Raw genomic sequence first — 18,556 nt, forward strand, 5'->3', positions numbered from 1 at the left:
TTTAATAGATGGTCTATCCAGTCAAACTGCTGAGAACGATAGGAACAATTCCAAGTATGTAAAAGCACTCCAGCGAGGCTAATAACAAAAACCACAGGATTGATATACGCATCATCATCAACAACATTAGGTTTTCAACGTTAAACCCTCGGCTTGTCGTCACGTTTATTCGGCCCACCTTACATTTGACCTTGGTCGAATTGGCCAGTGCAAAAAATGTACATGTCCCAATTCCGAGAATGAAATAAATTTACAATCGTTTTACAGTTCTCCACAACCTGTTTGACAGAGCAAGAGTGTTTTTTTAATCTTTTTTTTAACAAAGTCACTTGACTAGTTTATGTGCCAATTGCAATATTTCAAATATTCGCTACCGTAAACGTCATATTAACCCAGCATATAAAAGCATGTGGACAAATCATTCTTGTCACCACATTGTCATACATCACATCTGCAAAGGTAAGTTAACAAGCCCCCTTACAGACATAATTTATAATGAGTTTTGAGCTTTTCAACTTTGGCTCCATTTGTTCCCGGGTTTAGCATCGACGGTTTTTATTCGGGGAACCAGCGATGCACAGTAACTGTTTTTTCCTCAACAGACACCAGTGTTCATTTTACCTGTGAAAAGTGATGAGTCCCGGGGACTCGCATGCTCAAAAATCTATGGGTCCCAACAGAGATCTATGGGTCCCCAAAATTTAGTGTTATCTAGGTTGAAATTGTAAATCAGTGACAAATATATAATAAAAATGTATATATTCATTCAGTTTTAATCATCAAATTATTAATTCATTTTCTGCATCAAATTATTGTTGGTAATATACCGATTAAAGGGATAACCACAAACCTGTCTTTTTTTCATTTTCTCCTTTTATACTTCCTTTTTTTCTTTACTTCTTTATACAACATCATAATTCGTAATATAATGCATCAAAGCAAGTGAGTCGTTTGAGAGCCGGCTCTCTTTAATGAGTTGAGCCGAAAAAGCCAGTTCTCTAAAAAGAGACGGACTTTTCACCACACAACTCGAGATCGGCGTGCAGACAAAAACTCGAACCGCGAGACCAAAACAACATCTGCCAGATCTGCCTGACGAAAAGTTTGGAGTGCGGTAAATCTTTGTTTGAAAAAAAATGGAATCGGGTAATAATGACAATTTTGTGTCAAAAAAGTTGCGTCCCCAGCAAAAATGATGCATCTAAGACGCAGGGACGCGGGCAAACCAGAACACTGAGATAACGGTAAAATCATGCCTCTAACCTTTTTTTTCCCTGCAAGCTATATTTACAAAATATAAACCAAAATCCAAGTTTTTTATTTGTTGCTGATCATAGATATGTTTACGTTCACGATCATTGCATCTTTACAATAGGGTACTTAGAAAACAGTTGTTTAAAATTATTTTGAGCATTTTGTATGTACCGTAAATTCCGGACTATAGAGCGCACCTGATTATAAGCCGCACCCACCACATTTTAAGAGGAAAACCGATTTTGTACATACACAAGCCGCACTCGTATATAAGCCGCGTGCGCCCACATTTAAACATGTAACACAAACACAAAATTAACCCAAACCCGACTTCAAGTCCCGCGATTGAAACTAAATGTCCTTCATTAAAGTCCACAGTCCAAAAATCACAGCCGGCATAATGAACGGAAAATGATACCGGGACTTAAGGTTTGATGCAGACCTGCAGATTCCGGGTCCCGTTGAAAGTAATCTAAGGAAAAAAGTGTATATTTCCAAAGGTAAGCGTGGGAAAAATATATCAGATGAACACATTTACTCACGCAACTCCTTTTTCTTTAACCAACTTTTTACCCCCTCTTCTTTCCTTGTCTGTCCTTCACCTTTAGCGGTCCCCACTTAAACTCGGCACCCCGAGTTTGTTCCGCCCCTCACTTTTCGTTCATCCGTGCAAAACATATCAGAATAAGTGTCTAAAATAAATACAAATGAATACATTACAAAAATAAACAGTTGCAAATACATATTATACATGGGTTACACATATTTACAAAGAAAGACGGTACACTGAGAGAGTTTTCAAAGCGTTAATAATAATAATATAGCTTTGACAGGGCAGTCAATGGTAGAAACACTCGAGCGCCGCTGGCGGCCGTTAGAAAAAATACATAAATTGGCCGCATCACTGAATAAGCCGCAGGGTTGAAAGTTAGGGAAAAAAGTTGCGGCTTATAGTCCGGAATTTACTGTAGTTTAAATTGGGGATGTCAAATCGGGGATGACAAGGGATCTTTTCCAAAAAGAACAGATTTATTCACAAACAACTTAACATGCTACACAAACTCAACACTAGGGCTGCAAGATATTGGAAAAAAAAAACGAATTGCAACTTTTTTAGACCAATAATGTAATTTCTAATGTTAAAAGAAAAGAGCTAGTTTAGTTTTATGATGAATACTCATCCCTCCTGTTGTCTTCGGGTCAAAATGACCCACCACAAAAGAATCCCCTTGAATTAATTTTACCTAAAGTGGCAGTGTAATATTTAGTGCCTCATAGTGGTACAAAAAAAAATATTCTGTGAAAAAACAAACAAACATTGATTTAAATACTAGGCGATTTCTTAAATACAGTGGAACCTCGGTTTTCGAACGCCTCTCAGTTCCAACAAATCGGTTCTCGACCAAAAATGTCGAGAAATTCTTGCTTCGCTTTTCGTTCAAAAAATCGGAGTTCGAACGCCGGTAATGCGTGAGTGCGTACACTAGGGGCGATGCTTAGCGGCGTACGAGTGTAGATTGCCCCCACCCCTCGTGAAGAACTGTTGTCACGGCAACGCGCACTCCTTTTTTGTTTTCGTTTTTCAAAAGCGGTGAAAGGAGTGTTTTAACCCCTAATTATGCCTCGGAAGAAGGTCGGTGCAAGCAGCAAAGTTGCTACAGGTGAAAAAAGAGGAGTAGTGCGTACAACTATTGCATTTAAGAAAGAAATAATAGCAAAATATGAAAAAGGTGTGCGAGTTTCCCTTCTTTCAGGAATACAGCATGGCTTCTGTCGACCGGTAAGAAATCCTATTCATAATTCTTTTCTTTATCCTTTAACCGCTCACCACTTGTTGTGGGGACCCGGGTGCTAAATGACGTGTAAACGACCTGATTTTTTTATTTTCACACGTTCATGTTAGCGTAATCTTTTGTACGGAAGATTACGCTAACGCGAACGTACGATTAGCCTGGGTTAGCTTTGCGTTAAATATCAAGATAAACAGTCAGGGTGTTGGAACGGATTAAAACAATTTTACATTACTTTTAAGGGCAAAAAACGGCTTCGGTGATCGTACAAATCAGTTTTCGTACAAAGAAATGGAACGGATTACGGTCGAGAACCGAGGTTCCACTGTATTTGGGGAATAATATATTGTGAAAACAAATATGTTGAAGTAAAATTAACATGCATGCTATACTGCAAAATAAAGAAAAAACATGTTGCTCCATCAGCAGATAATTAAGCTAATTTCAAGTAATATTTTCTGTTTAAGTACATTTGTAAATATTATTTGTCATAAAAATGTTTAAATACATTTGTAAATATTGTTTGTCATAGAAAAAAGGAAGAGGACTACTTAAAATGAGGAAGATGACAGTCAAAAGAAATGGTGTACGCATAAAATTAAGATAAAAGTTGCCCTGCATAAAAGAAATCTATTTCAGGAGGTAGAGCGCTTGTCTCAGGACCAAGAGGTCGCAGGTTCGATTCCCGGCTCCTCTGTGTTATATGTCAAAGTGTCCTTGGGCAAGACACTGAATCCCTAATGCCCCTAGTAGGCGCCTTGCATGGCTGCATGGCCGCGATTGGTGTGTGAGTGTGTGTGTCAATGGGTAAGTGTGAAGCACATTGTAAAGCGCTTTGGAAGGTCTTCATTGACTTAAAAAGCGCTATATAAATGCAAACCATTCCATACCCATATTTAATTTTATTTTTAAAAAAAATTGGTTGGGAAATTTGTATTTCTTTAACAAAATGGAATCTCTACCTAAGGTGCCACCATGTTTGTCTGACATCTTGCTTATTAAATTGAGATTGTTATCTTATTTAGAAAATACATGACATTATTTTTGAAAAACATGCCCCACTTCTAAACTTCTGCACATTATAAAATTGCTCCAGAACTAAAAGGCACAGACGTCTTGGCTTAAACATATGCGACTCATTCATATCAATTTGCCTCACCTCACCTGTCCACATTATAATCTTTAATAATTATAAATACAGTGGAACCTCGGTTCTCGACCGTAATCCGTTCCAGAACCCTGTTTGAAAACCGATTTGTTCGATCACCGAAATCATTTTTCCCATTAAAAATAATGTAAATCGTTTTAATCCGTTCCAACACCCTGAATGTTTACCATGAATGTTTAACGTAAACATGAAGCTAACCCAGGCTAATCGTACGTTCGCGTTATCGCAATCTTGCGTACGAAAGATTACGCTAACATGAACGTGTAAAATTTTAAAAAATCAGGTCGTTTACAAGACATTTAGCACCCGGGTCTCCACAACAAGTGGTGAGCGGTTCATTGGAAAGGGGGCTCCATTCCAACACCCTGAATGTTGGGCTCTGTTCCAACACCCTGAATGTTTACCTTGAATGTTTAACGTAAATATAAAGCTAACCCAGGCTAATCATACGTTCGCGTTATCGTAATCTTCCGTACAAAAGATTACGCTAACATGAACGTGTAAAAATTAAAAAAAAAAGGATAAAGGAAAGAATTCTGAATAGGATTTCTTACCTTTGTGGTGGTCAGCAGAAGGCGCAGTTGGACGGTGGAGCTATTATTTCTTTCTTAAATGCAATAGTTGTACGCACTACTTTTCTTTTTTCACCTGTAGCAACTTTGCTGCTTGCACTGACTTTCTTCGGAGGAAAATTAGGGGCTAAAACACCTATATTAAAAGCGAAAAGCAAAACGAAGCACAGTTGAGCCGAATAAGCCGGTTCTCTAAAAAGAGACGGAATTTTCACCACATAACTCGAGATCGGCGTTCAGATGAAAACTCGAACCGCGAGACCAAAACAACAATGGCGGATCTGCCTGACGAAAAGTTTGGAGTGCGGTAAATCTTTGTTTGAAAAAAAATGTAATCGGGTAATAATGACAATTTTGTGTCAAAAAAGTTGCGTCCCCAGCAAAAATTATGCATCTAAGACGCAGGGATGCGGGCAAACCAGAATATTGAGATACCGGAAAATCATGCCTCTAACCTTTTTTTCCCTGCAAGCTATATTTACAAAATATAAACCAAAATCCAAGTATTTTATTTGTTGCTGTTCATAGATATGTTTACGTTCACGATCATTGCATCTTTACAATAGGGTACTTAGAAAACAGTTGTTTAAAATTATTTTGAGCATTTTGTATGTACCGTAAATTCCGGACTATAGAGCGCACCTGATTATAAGCCGCACCCACCACATTTTAAGAGGAAAACCGATTTTGTACATACACAAGCCGCACTCGTATATAAGCCGCGTGCGCCCACATTTAAACATGTAACACAAACACAAAATTAACCCAAACCCGACTTCAAGTCCCGCGATTGAAAGCACGTCCGCACGCGATAACAGTTGATCACGCCGCTCAGCATGGCACCCTAGCGTACGCACTCACGCATTACCGGCGTTCAAACTCCGATTTTTGGACCGAACAACGAAGCAAGAATTTCTCGACATTTTGTTCGAACTGAGAGGCGTTCGAAAACCGAGGTTCCACTGTATACAAATGCTAATCCATGAAGAGGGAAACTACACCGAGCAAACTTAGCTTGGCCAGTCTCGGCTGTCGAGGTTTCTCATAGCGGCACACGTGACTTAAATTTTATGGCACCGATGACTTGCCAAAAGGATGAACAATAAAATATTCAGAATCCAGCCTACAGTATCTTGTAAATGTCTATAACAGAAAGAGTCAAATTACCTGTTTGCCGACTTGGCAGTCTTAGCTTTCAATCTGAATTTAATTGGCACAAAAACACGTTCGGGTGCGCCAGTAAAAGAAAAACTCTTTGTTCTTGCAAAAATTCAAACGCCCGTATAATAACCACAGACATCCTGAACCATGCGACTGTCCTGTGCCTCACAATGACTTTTGGATTACTCCAATGCCAAATATGCTAATAAAATACAAAAGAAACTAAATATGAATAAAATGACTAAATTTTGTGCAGGCTTGGGGAGTAACGGAACACATGGAACGGCAAAAATGATGTTGGCGAGCTGTTTGGATTTATTTTCAATTTGTTTCTGTCGCACTTTATGTTAGCTTTGCCGGAGATCAAAGAGATCAAAGACAGGAGAGAAAGCTTACCACGTGTTGTGAGGCATAATTGTATTCATATTTAGTTTATTTTGTCTTTTATGTCTTTTACTTTTGCTGGGGACGCATTGTCTCAAATCAACGTGCGTCCCGGGGACGCAACTTTTTTGACACAAAATTGTCATTATTACCCGATTACATTTTTTTTAAACAAAGATTTACCACACTCCTAACTTTTCGTCGGGCAGATCCGCCAGATGTTGTTTTGGTCTCGCTGTTCGAGTTTTCGTCTGCACGCCCATCTCGAGTTGTGTGGTGAAAAGTCCGTCTCTTTTTAGAGAACCGGCTTTTTCGGCTCAACTCATTCAAGAGAGCCGGCTCTCAAACGGCTCACTTGCTTTAATGCATTATATTATGAATTATGATGTTGTATAAAGAAGTTAAGAAAGAAAGGAAGTATAAAATGAAAAAAAGACAGGTTTGTGGTTATCCCTTTAATCGGTATATTACCAACAATAATTTGATGCAGAAAATGAATTCATAATTTGATGATTAAAACTGAATGAATATATAGATTTTTATTATATATTTGTCACCGATTTACAATTTCAACCTGGATGAGACTAAATTTTGGGGACCCATAGATCTCTGTTGGGACCCATAGATTTTTGAGCATGAGCTAAAATGAACACTGTTAAGCTGTCTTGTTGTGAAACATGTCAACAATTTTAAGCATTTACATGAAATCCCCCCCAAAATTCAAGCACTTTTCAATCCTTGAAAACACAACAATAAAGTTTTCAAGGATTTCAAACACCCGAAAGAACCCTGGCTACTAATCTATGCAAACTCAAAATAATATTCTAATTATCATCATAAATGCTTAGAATCTTTCTAACAATTTGTGTCAGCTGTTTGAATATCATAACATGGCTAAAATGAGTATGGAGCATTTTTCTTCTATGGTCATATTTTTCAGTTACAGTGTAAAAAAATGATCGTGCATCTCCACTGAAAACCATATCTCAATATTCTACAGATGGACTTCACTCCTTGCTTGTTGTCCCTTCTCTGTGTGATCAGTGCGCTGTTTACTGAAGTCGTAAGTCAAAGTCTTCCTCCACTCAATTACAGTATGTTAGTACCGTAAATTCCGGACTATAAGCCGCTACTTTTATCCCAAACGTTCAACCCTGCGGCTTATTCAGTGATGCGGCCAATTTATGTCACTCTTCTAACAGCCGCCAGCGGCGCTCCAGTACAAAGGGTAAGATTTAGACCGGTGGAATATATGCGCCGAGGAAGACTGCAACTTCTTAGCTTGTGCACAAATTAAATTAGCGTAGACATATCCTCATCATGCAAATTGCAAAAAGAAGGGCACATGACGCAGCTTTCAAGCTAAACGCAATCGAGCAGTCCGATAAAGAAGGAAACTATTGCACATAAACATTACTTTGCGAGCGTGTTGCTAGCGCGTTTTTGAATAAGGGAGCGTGGGACGACATCTATATGACAAAATCTCTTTCCCATACTGAAGGAAGACGACTTTGGTGAAGTCAGTTATAAGGACGGTTTACCGTGATTTCTACATGTACGGTATGTTTTATTTACCAGGGCCGTTTACTGTGTTGCGAGCATGTTGCTAGTAGCGTTTTGCTACCCTTCACAGGCACGGTTTGGGATGAAAGTTATAATAATATTTTTAAAGCTTTGAAAACTCTCTCGGTGTACCGTCTTTCTTTGTACAATAGTGGATATATATTTTTCCCACCCTTACCTTTGGAAATATACATTTTTTTTCCTTGGATTAATTTCAACGGGACCCGGATTCTGCAGGTCTGCATCAAACTCTAAGTACCGGTATCATTTTCCGTTCAGTTTGCCGGCTGTGGTTTTTGGACTGTGTCCTTCATATTCAATCACAATCGCGGGACTCAAAGTCGGGTTTGGATTAATTTTGTGATTGTATCACATGTTGTAATGTGGGCGCATGCGGCTTATATACAGGCGCGGCTTGTGTAAGTACAAAAGCGGTTATCCTCTTAAAATGTGGTGGGTGCGGCTTATAATCAGGTGCGCTCTATAGTCCGGAATTTACGGTACTTACGATGGTGTTTAGTTTTATTGGCAACATTTGCTTCACTGTCTGGACATACTTAAACTGTTGTGTTTTTTTTTTCAAAGTGGTCTTTCCCAATGTCAATTCTTAAAGGTAGATCATTTTTTCCACTCAACTTAAGTTGTACCTCTTTATACGAGCACCTCTAAAAACGAGAACGTCAATATACGAGTTAAATTGGCAACAAAAATCCTGCCTCCGAGTCACAAACAATCCCAGAGGCAAGGTTTCAGTTCGCGCATGCAAACTGCTAGGGGCAGAAAGAAATTTTGCTGTAAAAATGTTTTGTGTGTTTGTTAATTTAATGTTATAGTAACTTTAGTTTTTAATGTACAGTAAGTGCAATTCATCAACAGTCTCTCGATCTCATACGATCAACCTAAGTCGATTGCTACCCGTATTAACGGTGGCTATTTCCCTTATCAAGCGATAATAATAACACCCACCCCACAAACAGTATCATTAAGTTCGCCGACGATACCACCTTGATCGGCCTCATCTCTGAAGGGGACGAGGAAGCGTACAGGGATGAGGCGGAGTCACTGTCAACGTGGTGTTCGAAAAACCACCTCATACTGAACACCACAAAAACAAAAGAACTGATACTGGACTTCAGAAGGAATGGCAGGAATCCAGCACCACTCATCATAAAAGGAGACTGTGTAGAGAGAGTCCACTCTTTCAAATTTCTGGGTGTGCACATCTCCAACGACCTCTCCTGGTCTGCAAACACCAGAGCGGTGGTAGGGAAGGCCCAGCAGCGACTACATTTCCTGAGAGTGCTCAGGAAAAATCATCTAAAACGGCAGCTGCAGGTGTCCTTTTACAAAGCCACAGTGGAGAGCATTCTAACATACTGCATTACGGTGTGGTATGCTGGGTGCACAGCAGCAGATAGGAAAACGCTCCAGAGGGTCATCAAAACAGCCCAGAAAATCGTCGGTTGCCCTCTGCCCAGTCTGGAGGACATTGCCTGCTCTCGCTACCTCAGCAGAGCAGAAAACATCATCAAGGACTTGGTGCTCCGCAAAAAGTTAATTTTAAACATTAAAACCACAGCTGACAAATCTCTCAACATGCACAGTAATGTGATTGATGTTGTCAAGCTGCTTGGCTTACCGTTGGCAGTGCGCTGTTAGACTGCCAACAAACCCCGCCTTCCGGTCAAGAGTCAAAAGCCAAACCAAACCTTACCCCATACCAGCAGGTGGCACTGTTGGACTCATCATTGCAGGACACTTACCAAAAACTATACACATATTTCAGCAGGAATTTCAATAAAACAAAAGTTATTATTACACCCGTTACATGTGCTCATAATAAACTTGCGTTTTTTTTCGTTAATATTCTATTACTTTTTTTATTACTGTATTTCTTATGTTTAATTAGTATCTGAATGTCTTTTTTGTAATCAGGAAGATATGTTTTTATAGCTATTTAGGGTCCACTTGGATGCTTTTGGGTGCATGGGAACTGAGCCAATTCGTTTTGAAATGAAAAATGATATAGCGCTTTTCAAGTCAATGACTACCCAAAGCGCTTTACAATTTACTCCACATTTCCCAATAGCGGCCTTGTATTGCAGCCATGTAAGACGCTAACCTGCTTATTGGGGGTATCAGGGGTTCAGTGTCTTACCCAAGGACACTTCGACATGTAACACAGACGAGCCGGGATTCGAACTGGGATCCCTTGATCCCAAGACGAGCGCTCTACCTCCGGAGCTACTGCCGCCCAAATTTTGAATTATTTCTTATCGGGAAAATTGGCTCGTTACATGAGCAATTCGAGCTACGAGTATTATCCTGGAACGGATCAAGCTCGTATGAAGAGGTACCACTGTAGTTTTGTCACTATGAAGATTACAAAACGGATCTGCCTTTTTCTTCTGAATAAAATACATGTCAAAATGTTTTGCAGATTTAACCTGTTCTGATGGTTGGACTCAGTTGAACTGTTACTGTTACATCTACCAAGAAGAACCTCGGACCTTTTCAGATGCTGAGGTATGGAAGACGGTCAACGATCAATCCGACTGCTCCATTGCAAAAAGTCCGGTTACAAAATTGTGCAAATAATATAGTACAATGAGTAACCATAGCCATGTTTTCTGGTGGAATCTTTTGTTCCATCCATCCATCCATTGTCTGCACCGCTTATCCTCAGTAGGGTCGCTGGAGCCCATCCCAGCTATCTCCTTTTCCCAATTGGTTGGTGTGTAAAATGGTATTTTCTATTTTTTTTCCCTTCAGGCCGTTTGCCAAATCCTAGGTGGAAATCTGGTCTCCATCCACAATGCCTTGGAAAACAGTGTTGTCCAACATCTGATTCTAGCCGGTGCCAATGACAACACTCTGGCCTGGATTGGACTCCATGATAGTATTTTGGTGAATGACTGACCTAAGTTAATATTTTGGCTAAAGCCTGTCACATGTGTTCAGTAGAACAAATGTACAGGGTTGGGTAGGGTTACTTTAACTGGATTACTTTCAATTACTTTTGGATGACTCCAATACCAAATATGCTCATAAAAGATAAAATAAACTAAATATGAATAAAATGATGACTCACAACACGTGGTAAGCTTTCTCTCCTGGCTTGGATCTCTTTGATCTCCGGCAAAACGAACATAAAATGCAACAGAAACAAAATGAAAATAAATCCAAACAGCTTGCCGACATCATTTTTGCCGTTCCATGTATTCCGTTACTCCCTAAGCCTGCACAAAATTTAATCATTTTATTCATATTTAGTTTCTTTTGTCTTTTATTAGCATATTGGAGTAATCCAAAAGTAATTGAAAGTAATCCAGTCAAAGTAACCCTACCCAACCCTGCAAATGTAGTTGCATGAAGTTGAATTGATCCACTTTTTGGGGTGAAATGTAGAATATTTTCAAATTACAATAAACTGAGGTCATGCCTCACACTCCTACTTCAAACTCTATTTCCAGTACGCCTTACACTAATACTGGAATAATTGTCATAATGTTGTAATGCGAATAATTTGAAATAACGATGTGACAAATTAACAGCAAATTCAAATTAGATCAGTTGTTATCGGGGTTCGAAAACCTCATTCATGGCCAAATTCAAGCACTTTTTAAAGACTTATAAAGCCAAATTTACAATGTATCCAGTACCATTTAGAAAAAGAAATTCGGTATGAATAATGTATTTTTCTGATCTACAAATATTTCTGCAATTTACGTATCAACGCATAGGATTTTTAGAGCTTGAGCAAATTTCAAATTGTGGATCTGATCAATACCCGTGTAAATATTTGTGTGACAAATCTCTCCCCATATACGTATTGAATAAAATTACAGTAATACACTATGTAGCTTTTTTTTCACATTTTTCAGTTGCAGAAAGTTCTTTCCATTCCAATTTACCACTAGGAAACGCTACCTTAATTTTTTGGCCCATATTAAATGTCCATGATTGATACGTAATCCTTGCACTCATACACTTTTTATAGAATAGAATAGAATATATATAGAATATATATTGTCATTGTTACAAAATGGGTTGAACATATTGTGACAACGAAATTGGGCATGGCACTCCCGTCTCACATTTAACAGTGAGGATAAAAGAAAACAAGGAGATAAAGGAACAAAGAGGATAAGGTTATAAATTACACAATCTAAAGTAACAAAGAAGATATGGTTATAATTTACACAAGATTTACACAAGAAAGTGCCCTGTTTAGGTGTATTATAAAACATGTCAACAAAATTTAAGCATTAACAAGTAATTCACCTAAAATTCAAGCACTTTCAGTTCTTAAAAACAAAACATTAAAATTTAAGAACTTTTTAGGATTCAAGCTCCCGTACAAACCCTGTTTTATAAATGTTTTGGAAATGATTTCAATGTACTTTTATGTTATAGGTTATAGTTCACAGGGTAGGATATCGGGATCATACCGATATTTTATTCATGCAGTCCAAATTACTAAAATTGGATGATTTAATAAATGTTTTCACTTCACAACTGTTATTTAAGGTCAACAAAAATATAGTGCCAGAAAACATACAAAAATTATTCACTCAGAAAGAAGGAAATTATAACTTGAGGGGCTGTAGTAAATTCAAAATCCCAAAGGTGAGAACCACCAGGAAAAGTATGTGTGTGTCTGTGTGTGGAGTCAAACTTTGGAAAATTTCACAAGATGAGATCAAACAATGTCCAACTATCCATGTGTTCAAATTTAAATACAAAAAAAGCATTCCTGGCGAAATACAGAGGTGAGAAAATGGGATATGAGTGAGATTGGAAATACTGCGTTTAAAACTATGGTTAACTTGTTGTTATTGTTGCTATTATTATATCAGAACTGTTATTATAAATATTATGTTTATTTTTATTGTTGTTATCATTGGTGCCGCAGTGACATTTGGTAACTATGACGTTGAGGGATGGGTATTGCGAAGATTAGTGTATAAAATATGTGATTATTGTAATTATTATAATTATGAATATCTGACCTATGTAATAAGTATATCGATGAGATTTTGTGATATTAGACATAAGAGGAAAGGAGGATTTGTAATAATAGGGAAGATAAAGGGGTAGGTAAAATAAGCATCTGCTTCTGACTACCCCTTTTCGAACATGTTATGTGGCATTCTTTTGTTGTTGACTCATTGTTTTTGTCCTGTTTTTATTTTAACGTTCGAAATAAAAGTTTTCATTCATTCATTCATTCAGGATGACGACTTCATGTGGACTGACGGAACTAATGATGATTTCCTTAATTTTGATGGAGGGGATGCAGAGTCAGGTAGCGGTAATGGGGACTGCGTAGCAATCGATGAGACTAGTAAGTAAAATCGGACAAACTTCAATATGTGTGATATTGATAACGTCCGTGACAGTGAGATTTCTTCCAGGTGGAATTTGGGAAACCGCCTCATGTTCGGATCTAGACGAATTCGTCTGCATCAAAGAAACACACCATCTCCTTCAATAAATGCTCATTTTGAAATCCTACTTTTGCTTCTACTTCTACTATCGCTGGTCGAAGACGTCGCAGAATATTCTACAAGATAATGATGCCTCGTTTTTATGTACCGTAAATTCCGGACTATAGAGCGCACCTGATTATAAGCCACACCCACCACATTTTAAGAGGAAAACCGATTTTGTACTTACACAAGCCGCACCTGTATATAAGCCGCATGCGCCCACATTAAAAAATTTAACACAAACACAAGATTAACCCAAACCCGACTTTAAGTCCCGCGATTGAAACTGAATATCCTTCATTAAAGTACAAAGTACAAAAATCACAGCCGGCAAAATAAACAGAAAATGATACCGGTACTTAAGGTTTGATGCAGACCGGCAGAGTCCGGGTCCCGTTGAAAGTAATCCAAAGCAAAAAGAGTATATTTCCAAAGGTAAGGGTGGGAAACATATATATCCACTATTGTCCACCGTGTCCACAAACACTCACCTTTACCGGTCCCCACTTCCTGTCAGCCCGCGTTTGTTACGCCCCTTCTTTTTAATTCGCCCGTCCAAAACATATCAGAATAAGAGTCCAAAATAAATACAAATGAATACATTACAAAAATATACAGTTGCAAATACATATTATACATGGTTCCACATATTTACAAAGAAAGACTGTACACCGAGAGAGACTTCAAAGCTTTAATAATAATAATATAACTTTCATCCGGGCATTTAATGGTAGCAAGACGCTAGCAACACGCTCTCAACACAGTAAAAGGGTCCAATAAGAAAACATACCATACTTGTAAAAATCACGGTAAACCGTCCTCATCTTCCTCCTTAGAACTGAAGCCATCAAAGTCGTCTTCCTTAGTGTTGGAAAGAAACAGTGTCATATAGACGTCATCCCACGCTCCCGCAGACTCACTTGCGCTGTCACTGTCGCTGGTGTGCCTTCCTCTCCGTTACGCAGCAGACCGGCTTTTCGGAACCCGTTGGTGATGGTGGATTTTTTGATGCTGCCCCACGCTGTCAGGATCCACTGGCAAACTAGCGGAAAAGTTGCCTTTCACATGCGGCCAGTTTTAGTGAAGTTGCAGTCTTCCTCGGCGCATATATTCCACCGGTCTTAATCTTACCTTTTGTACTCGAGCGCCGCTGGCGGCCGTTAGAAAAATGACATAAATTGGCCGCATCACTGAATCAGCCGCAGGGTTGAAAGTTTAGGGAAAAAGTAGCGGCTTATAGTCTGGAATTTACGGTATTTCTTTCATACTCTTTTGCTTTTTGTGATGAGGCAAGGTTTCAGTTTGCACATGCAAACTGCCAGAGGCAAAAATAAATTTTGCTGTAAAAATGTTTTGTGTGTATGTTTATTTCATGTTGTAGTAACTTTAGTTTTTAATGTACAGTAAGTGATTTAAAAAAATTAAAACCACACCATCCATCCATCCGTTATCTGTACCGCTTATCCTCAGTAGGGTCACGGGGGTGCTGGAGCCCATCCCAGGTATCTCCGGGCAGTGGGCAGGGGACACCCTGAACTGGTTACCAGCTAATCGCAGGGAACACAGGGACAGACAACTCGCTCATTCACACCTAGGGACAATTTGGACCGGCCAATTAACCTGACATGTATGTTTTTGGAATGTGGGAGGAAACCGGAGTGCCCGGAGGAAACCCACGCAAGCTTAAGAGGTAGAACGCTCGTCTTGGGATCAAGGGATCCCAGTTCGAATCCCGGCTCGTCCGTGTTACATGTCGAAGTGTCCTTGGGTAAGACACTGAACCCCTAATACCCCCAATAAGCAGGTTAGCGCCTTACATGGCTGCAAGGCCGCTATTGGGAAATGTGAAGCACATTGTAAAGCGCTTTGGGAAGTCATTGACTTGAAAAGCGCTATATAAATGCAGATCATTTCATTTCATGCACGGGGAGAACATACAAACTCCGCACAGGAAGTCCGGTAGCTGGATTTGAATCCATGACCTCAGAACTGTGCCGCACACGCGCTAACCACTGCCCCACCATGCTGCCCATTCAATAAGATCATAAAAAATGTCATAGGAAAATAGGGATAAGGTGAGTCTTTGAGTAAATGGCACTATTTGAGTATCAGACTCTTGTGGTAGAACATAATTTTCTTGTTTCTATCTTGAGCCCCCTTTACTTGTTTTTCTTCATCTTTCTCTTCTAACTTTCTTCTCTTCCCCCATTTCCTTCTTTATTGCTTCCACACCAGTTGACAAAAAAACAGATGTCTTCTCGTCATCAGAGAATTGTCCTTCCGCTGCTACAAGTGAAAAGGCACCCATTGGAAAATGACGATAATTGTCAACATCCCATAATGAGTCACCAGTGGCTGCTTCAACTAAAACGGGTGTCAGAATCGTACGAGCCAATTTGTGATTTTCCAATTTTATTGTATGCGAAGCCTAGGAACACAGTAAGCCATTTGTTACGACCAGGGTTGGGTAGGGTTACTTTAACTGGATGACTTTCAATTACATTTGGATGACTCCAATACCAAATATGCTAATAAAAGACAAAAGAAACTAAACATGAATACAATTACTAAATTTTGTGCAGTGTCTTGGAAAAGTATTGGCCCCCAAGACTCTTTGACCTTTTCGCATATTTCAGGCTTCTAACTCATAGATTTTAAAAAACATTCAACATTTCAACAGTAAAAAAATTGAAAAGTACACGTTGCAAAAATATTGCCCCCCTTTGAGCAAATACTTTGTAGTGTACTTTGGCCCATTCTTTCTTACAAAGCAGCTCAAATTTCTGAAAATTTCCTGGTGATCGTTTGTGCACGGCATTTTTCAGATCTTTCTACGAATGCTCTATTCAGGGTTGGGTAGGGTTACTTTAACTGGATTACTTTCAATTACTTTTGGATGACTCCAATACCAAATATGCTAATAAAAGACAAAAGAAACTAAACATGAATACAATTACTAAAATTTGTGCATGCTTGGGGAGTAACGGAATACATGGAACGGCAAAAATGATGTTGGCAAGCTGGATTTATTTTCATTTTGTTTCTGTCGCATTTTATGTTAGTTTTGCCGGAGATCAAAGAGATCAAAGCCAGGAGAGAAAGCTTACCACGTGTTGTGAGTCATCATTTTATTCATATTTAGTTTCTTTTGTCTTTTATTAGCATATTTGGTATTAGAGTCATCCAAAAGTAATTGAAAGTAATTAAGTTAGTTAAAGTAACCCTACCCAGCCCTGAAAATAATATATTTTTTCCCTCCTGAAAAACACAATGGTTTTTTTTGAATGCCAATAATGATAAATGACTGAAAGAGTGTTATTTACTTGCAAACATAATTAAAAAACGGAAAAAAATACATTTAAGAGGAACAAAAATCATCCTCACATATCCCCAAAAGTTATGGGATGATGTCGTAATTTTCTTTTTGAACTCTTACGCCTTAAACCATCATAGGCCAAACTTTTTAGTCGCAGACCACATTAGGTTGAAATAATTTGCATAGGGGCCTAACCAGAGAGAAAAAAAAATGGCTGATTTAAGTAATGAATTTTTTGTATATGCAAATAGAGTCCTCAATCTGATACCACGGTAATACATGAGAAAAAAAAAGATAAAATAAGCCAGTACATTTTTTTCTCGTTTGGATTTACCTGCACAAGTAATGTTTCATTGATAGATAGATAGATAGATAGATAGATAGATAGATACTTTATTCATCCCCGAAGGGAAATTCACTTTTCCAGCAGCATCCCTGAGCTGAGAACAATCGACTATTTGTTTATAAAAGATCCTTTCATCCAATTGGTTTTAAACACTCAAAATAGACAAGAAATATATTAAGGATAAAAACTTTAATGAGGAGCAATAGCAAAGTGATATTTTCTCTTTTTAAGCACTACATTTTATCATTTCCCTTGAACAGCTTAATGCAATAGGGTTACTTCATTAATATTTTATTGCTTTTGGCGACATCATGTGGATATATTTAAAACTGCAGTTCATTGTTTGATGAGAAGCGGCTCATTTATTTTCTCATCCTTTTCTCAGCATCATCTCGTGGGCCGGATAACTGCCTTAAACAGGGTTGGGTCGGGGTCTTTTAACTGGATTACTTTCAATTACTTTTGGATTACTCTAATAACAAAAATGCTAATAAAAGACAAAAGAAACTAAATATGAATAAAATGACTCAATTTTGTGCAGGCTTGGGGAGTAACGGAATACATGGAACGGCAAAATGATGTTGGCAAGCTGTTTGGATTTATTTTCATTTTATTTCTGTCGCATTTTATGTTCGTTTTGCCGGAGATCAAAGAGATCAAAGCCAGGAGAGAAAGCTTACCACGTGTTGTGAGTCATCGTAATCTTTCGTACGGAAGATTACGATAACGCGAACGTACAATTAGCCTGGGTTAGCTTTATGTTTACGTTAAACATTCAAGGTAAACATTCAGGGTGTTGGAACGGATTAAAACCATTTACATTATTTTTAATGGGAAAAATGATTTCGGTGATCGAACAAATCAGTTTTCGAACAGGGTTCTGGAACGGATTATGGTCGAGAACCGAGGTTCCAATGTAGAATACAGTTGATCGCCACATTTTATTAAACAGACTTAGAAACCTGGTGGGCATCTCTGACACTGTTTTAAACTGGTTTGTTCCCATCTTAAACAACGACATTTTTCTGTAGGGATGGATGCTTGTTCCTCCAGAAACCATGAAAGTTCCACGTGGGGTTCCCCAGGGTTCAATTTTAGGCCCAGTACTTTTAAAGAAGTACATGCTATAACTTCTAATCTATTACTGTTGTTTTTTTGGAGGTCCATGTAAACAATATATTACTAATAATAATGTATCGTTATGTGCAAAATTGTTGATTTAGTAGATTTTTCTTTCCTAAATTAAGCACTTTTTTACTGATTCACAAAATGTCACTGTGTAGTGCAACTCATTTTAACTTTGAACTGTTTTATTCTAAGCAACTTCAATGTCAACTTTAAGCAACTCAGAACCTGAAAAGCAGTGTACAAAATGTTGATTAAAAATATGAACTATTTAATGCAACAACAAATAAAGTATGTGATATGAAAATAAACTTAACATTTTATGTCAAACACATTGAATGAAAAACACAGGAAATATAGATATTGATGAAATATTTACAGAAGT

At 38.3% G+C, this 18,556-nt stretch overlaps 1 protein-coding gene across 1 annotated transcript; it reads left to right on the plus strand.

Annotated features, from left to right (window-relative positions):
• Window positions 1–449: 449 nt before the first annotated feature.
• LOC148362172 (snaclec coagulation factor IX/factor X-binding protein subunit B-like) lies at window positions 450–13,553 on the plus strand. The gene is made up of 7 exons (XM_088339167.1): window positions 450–459; window positions 7,330–7,392; window positions 8,478–8,505; window positions 10,333–10,418; window positions 10,665–10,799; window positions 13,128–13,239; window positions 13,310–13,553. The coding sequence occupies exons 2-7, from the start codon at window positions 7,330–7,332 to the stop codon at window positions 13,387–13,389; spliced, it is 504 nt and encodes a 167-aa protein (XP_088195293.1). The 5' UTR covers window positions 450–459; the 3' UTR covers window positions 13,390–13,553.
• Window positions 13,554–18,556: the final 5,003 nt, after the last annotated feature.

The sequence above is a fragment of the Urocampus carinirostris genome, chromosome 7 (genome assembly GCF_059441175.1).
Source record: "Urocampus carinirostris isolate Australia breed hairy pipefish chromosome 7, RoL_Ucar_1.0, whole genome shotgun sequence".
NCBI lineage: Eukaryota > Metazoa > Chordata > Actinopteri > Syngnathiformes > Syngnathidae > Urocampus > Urocampus carinirostris.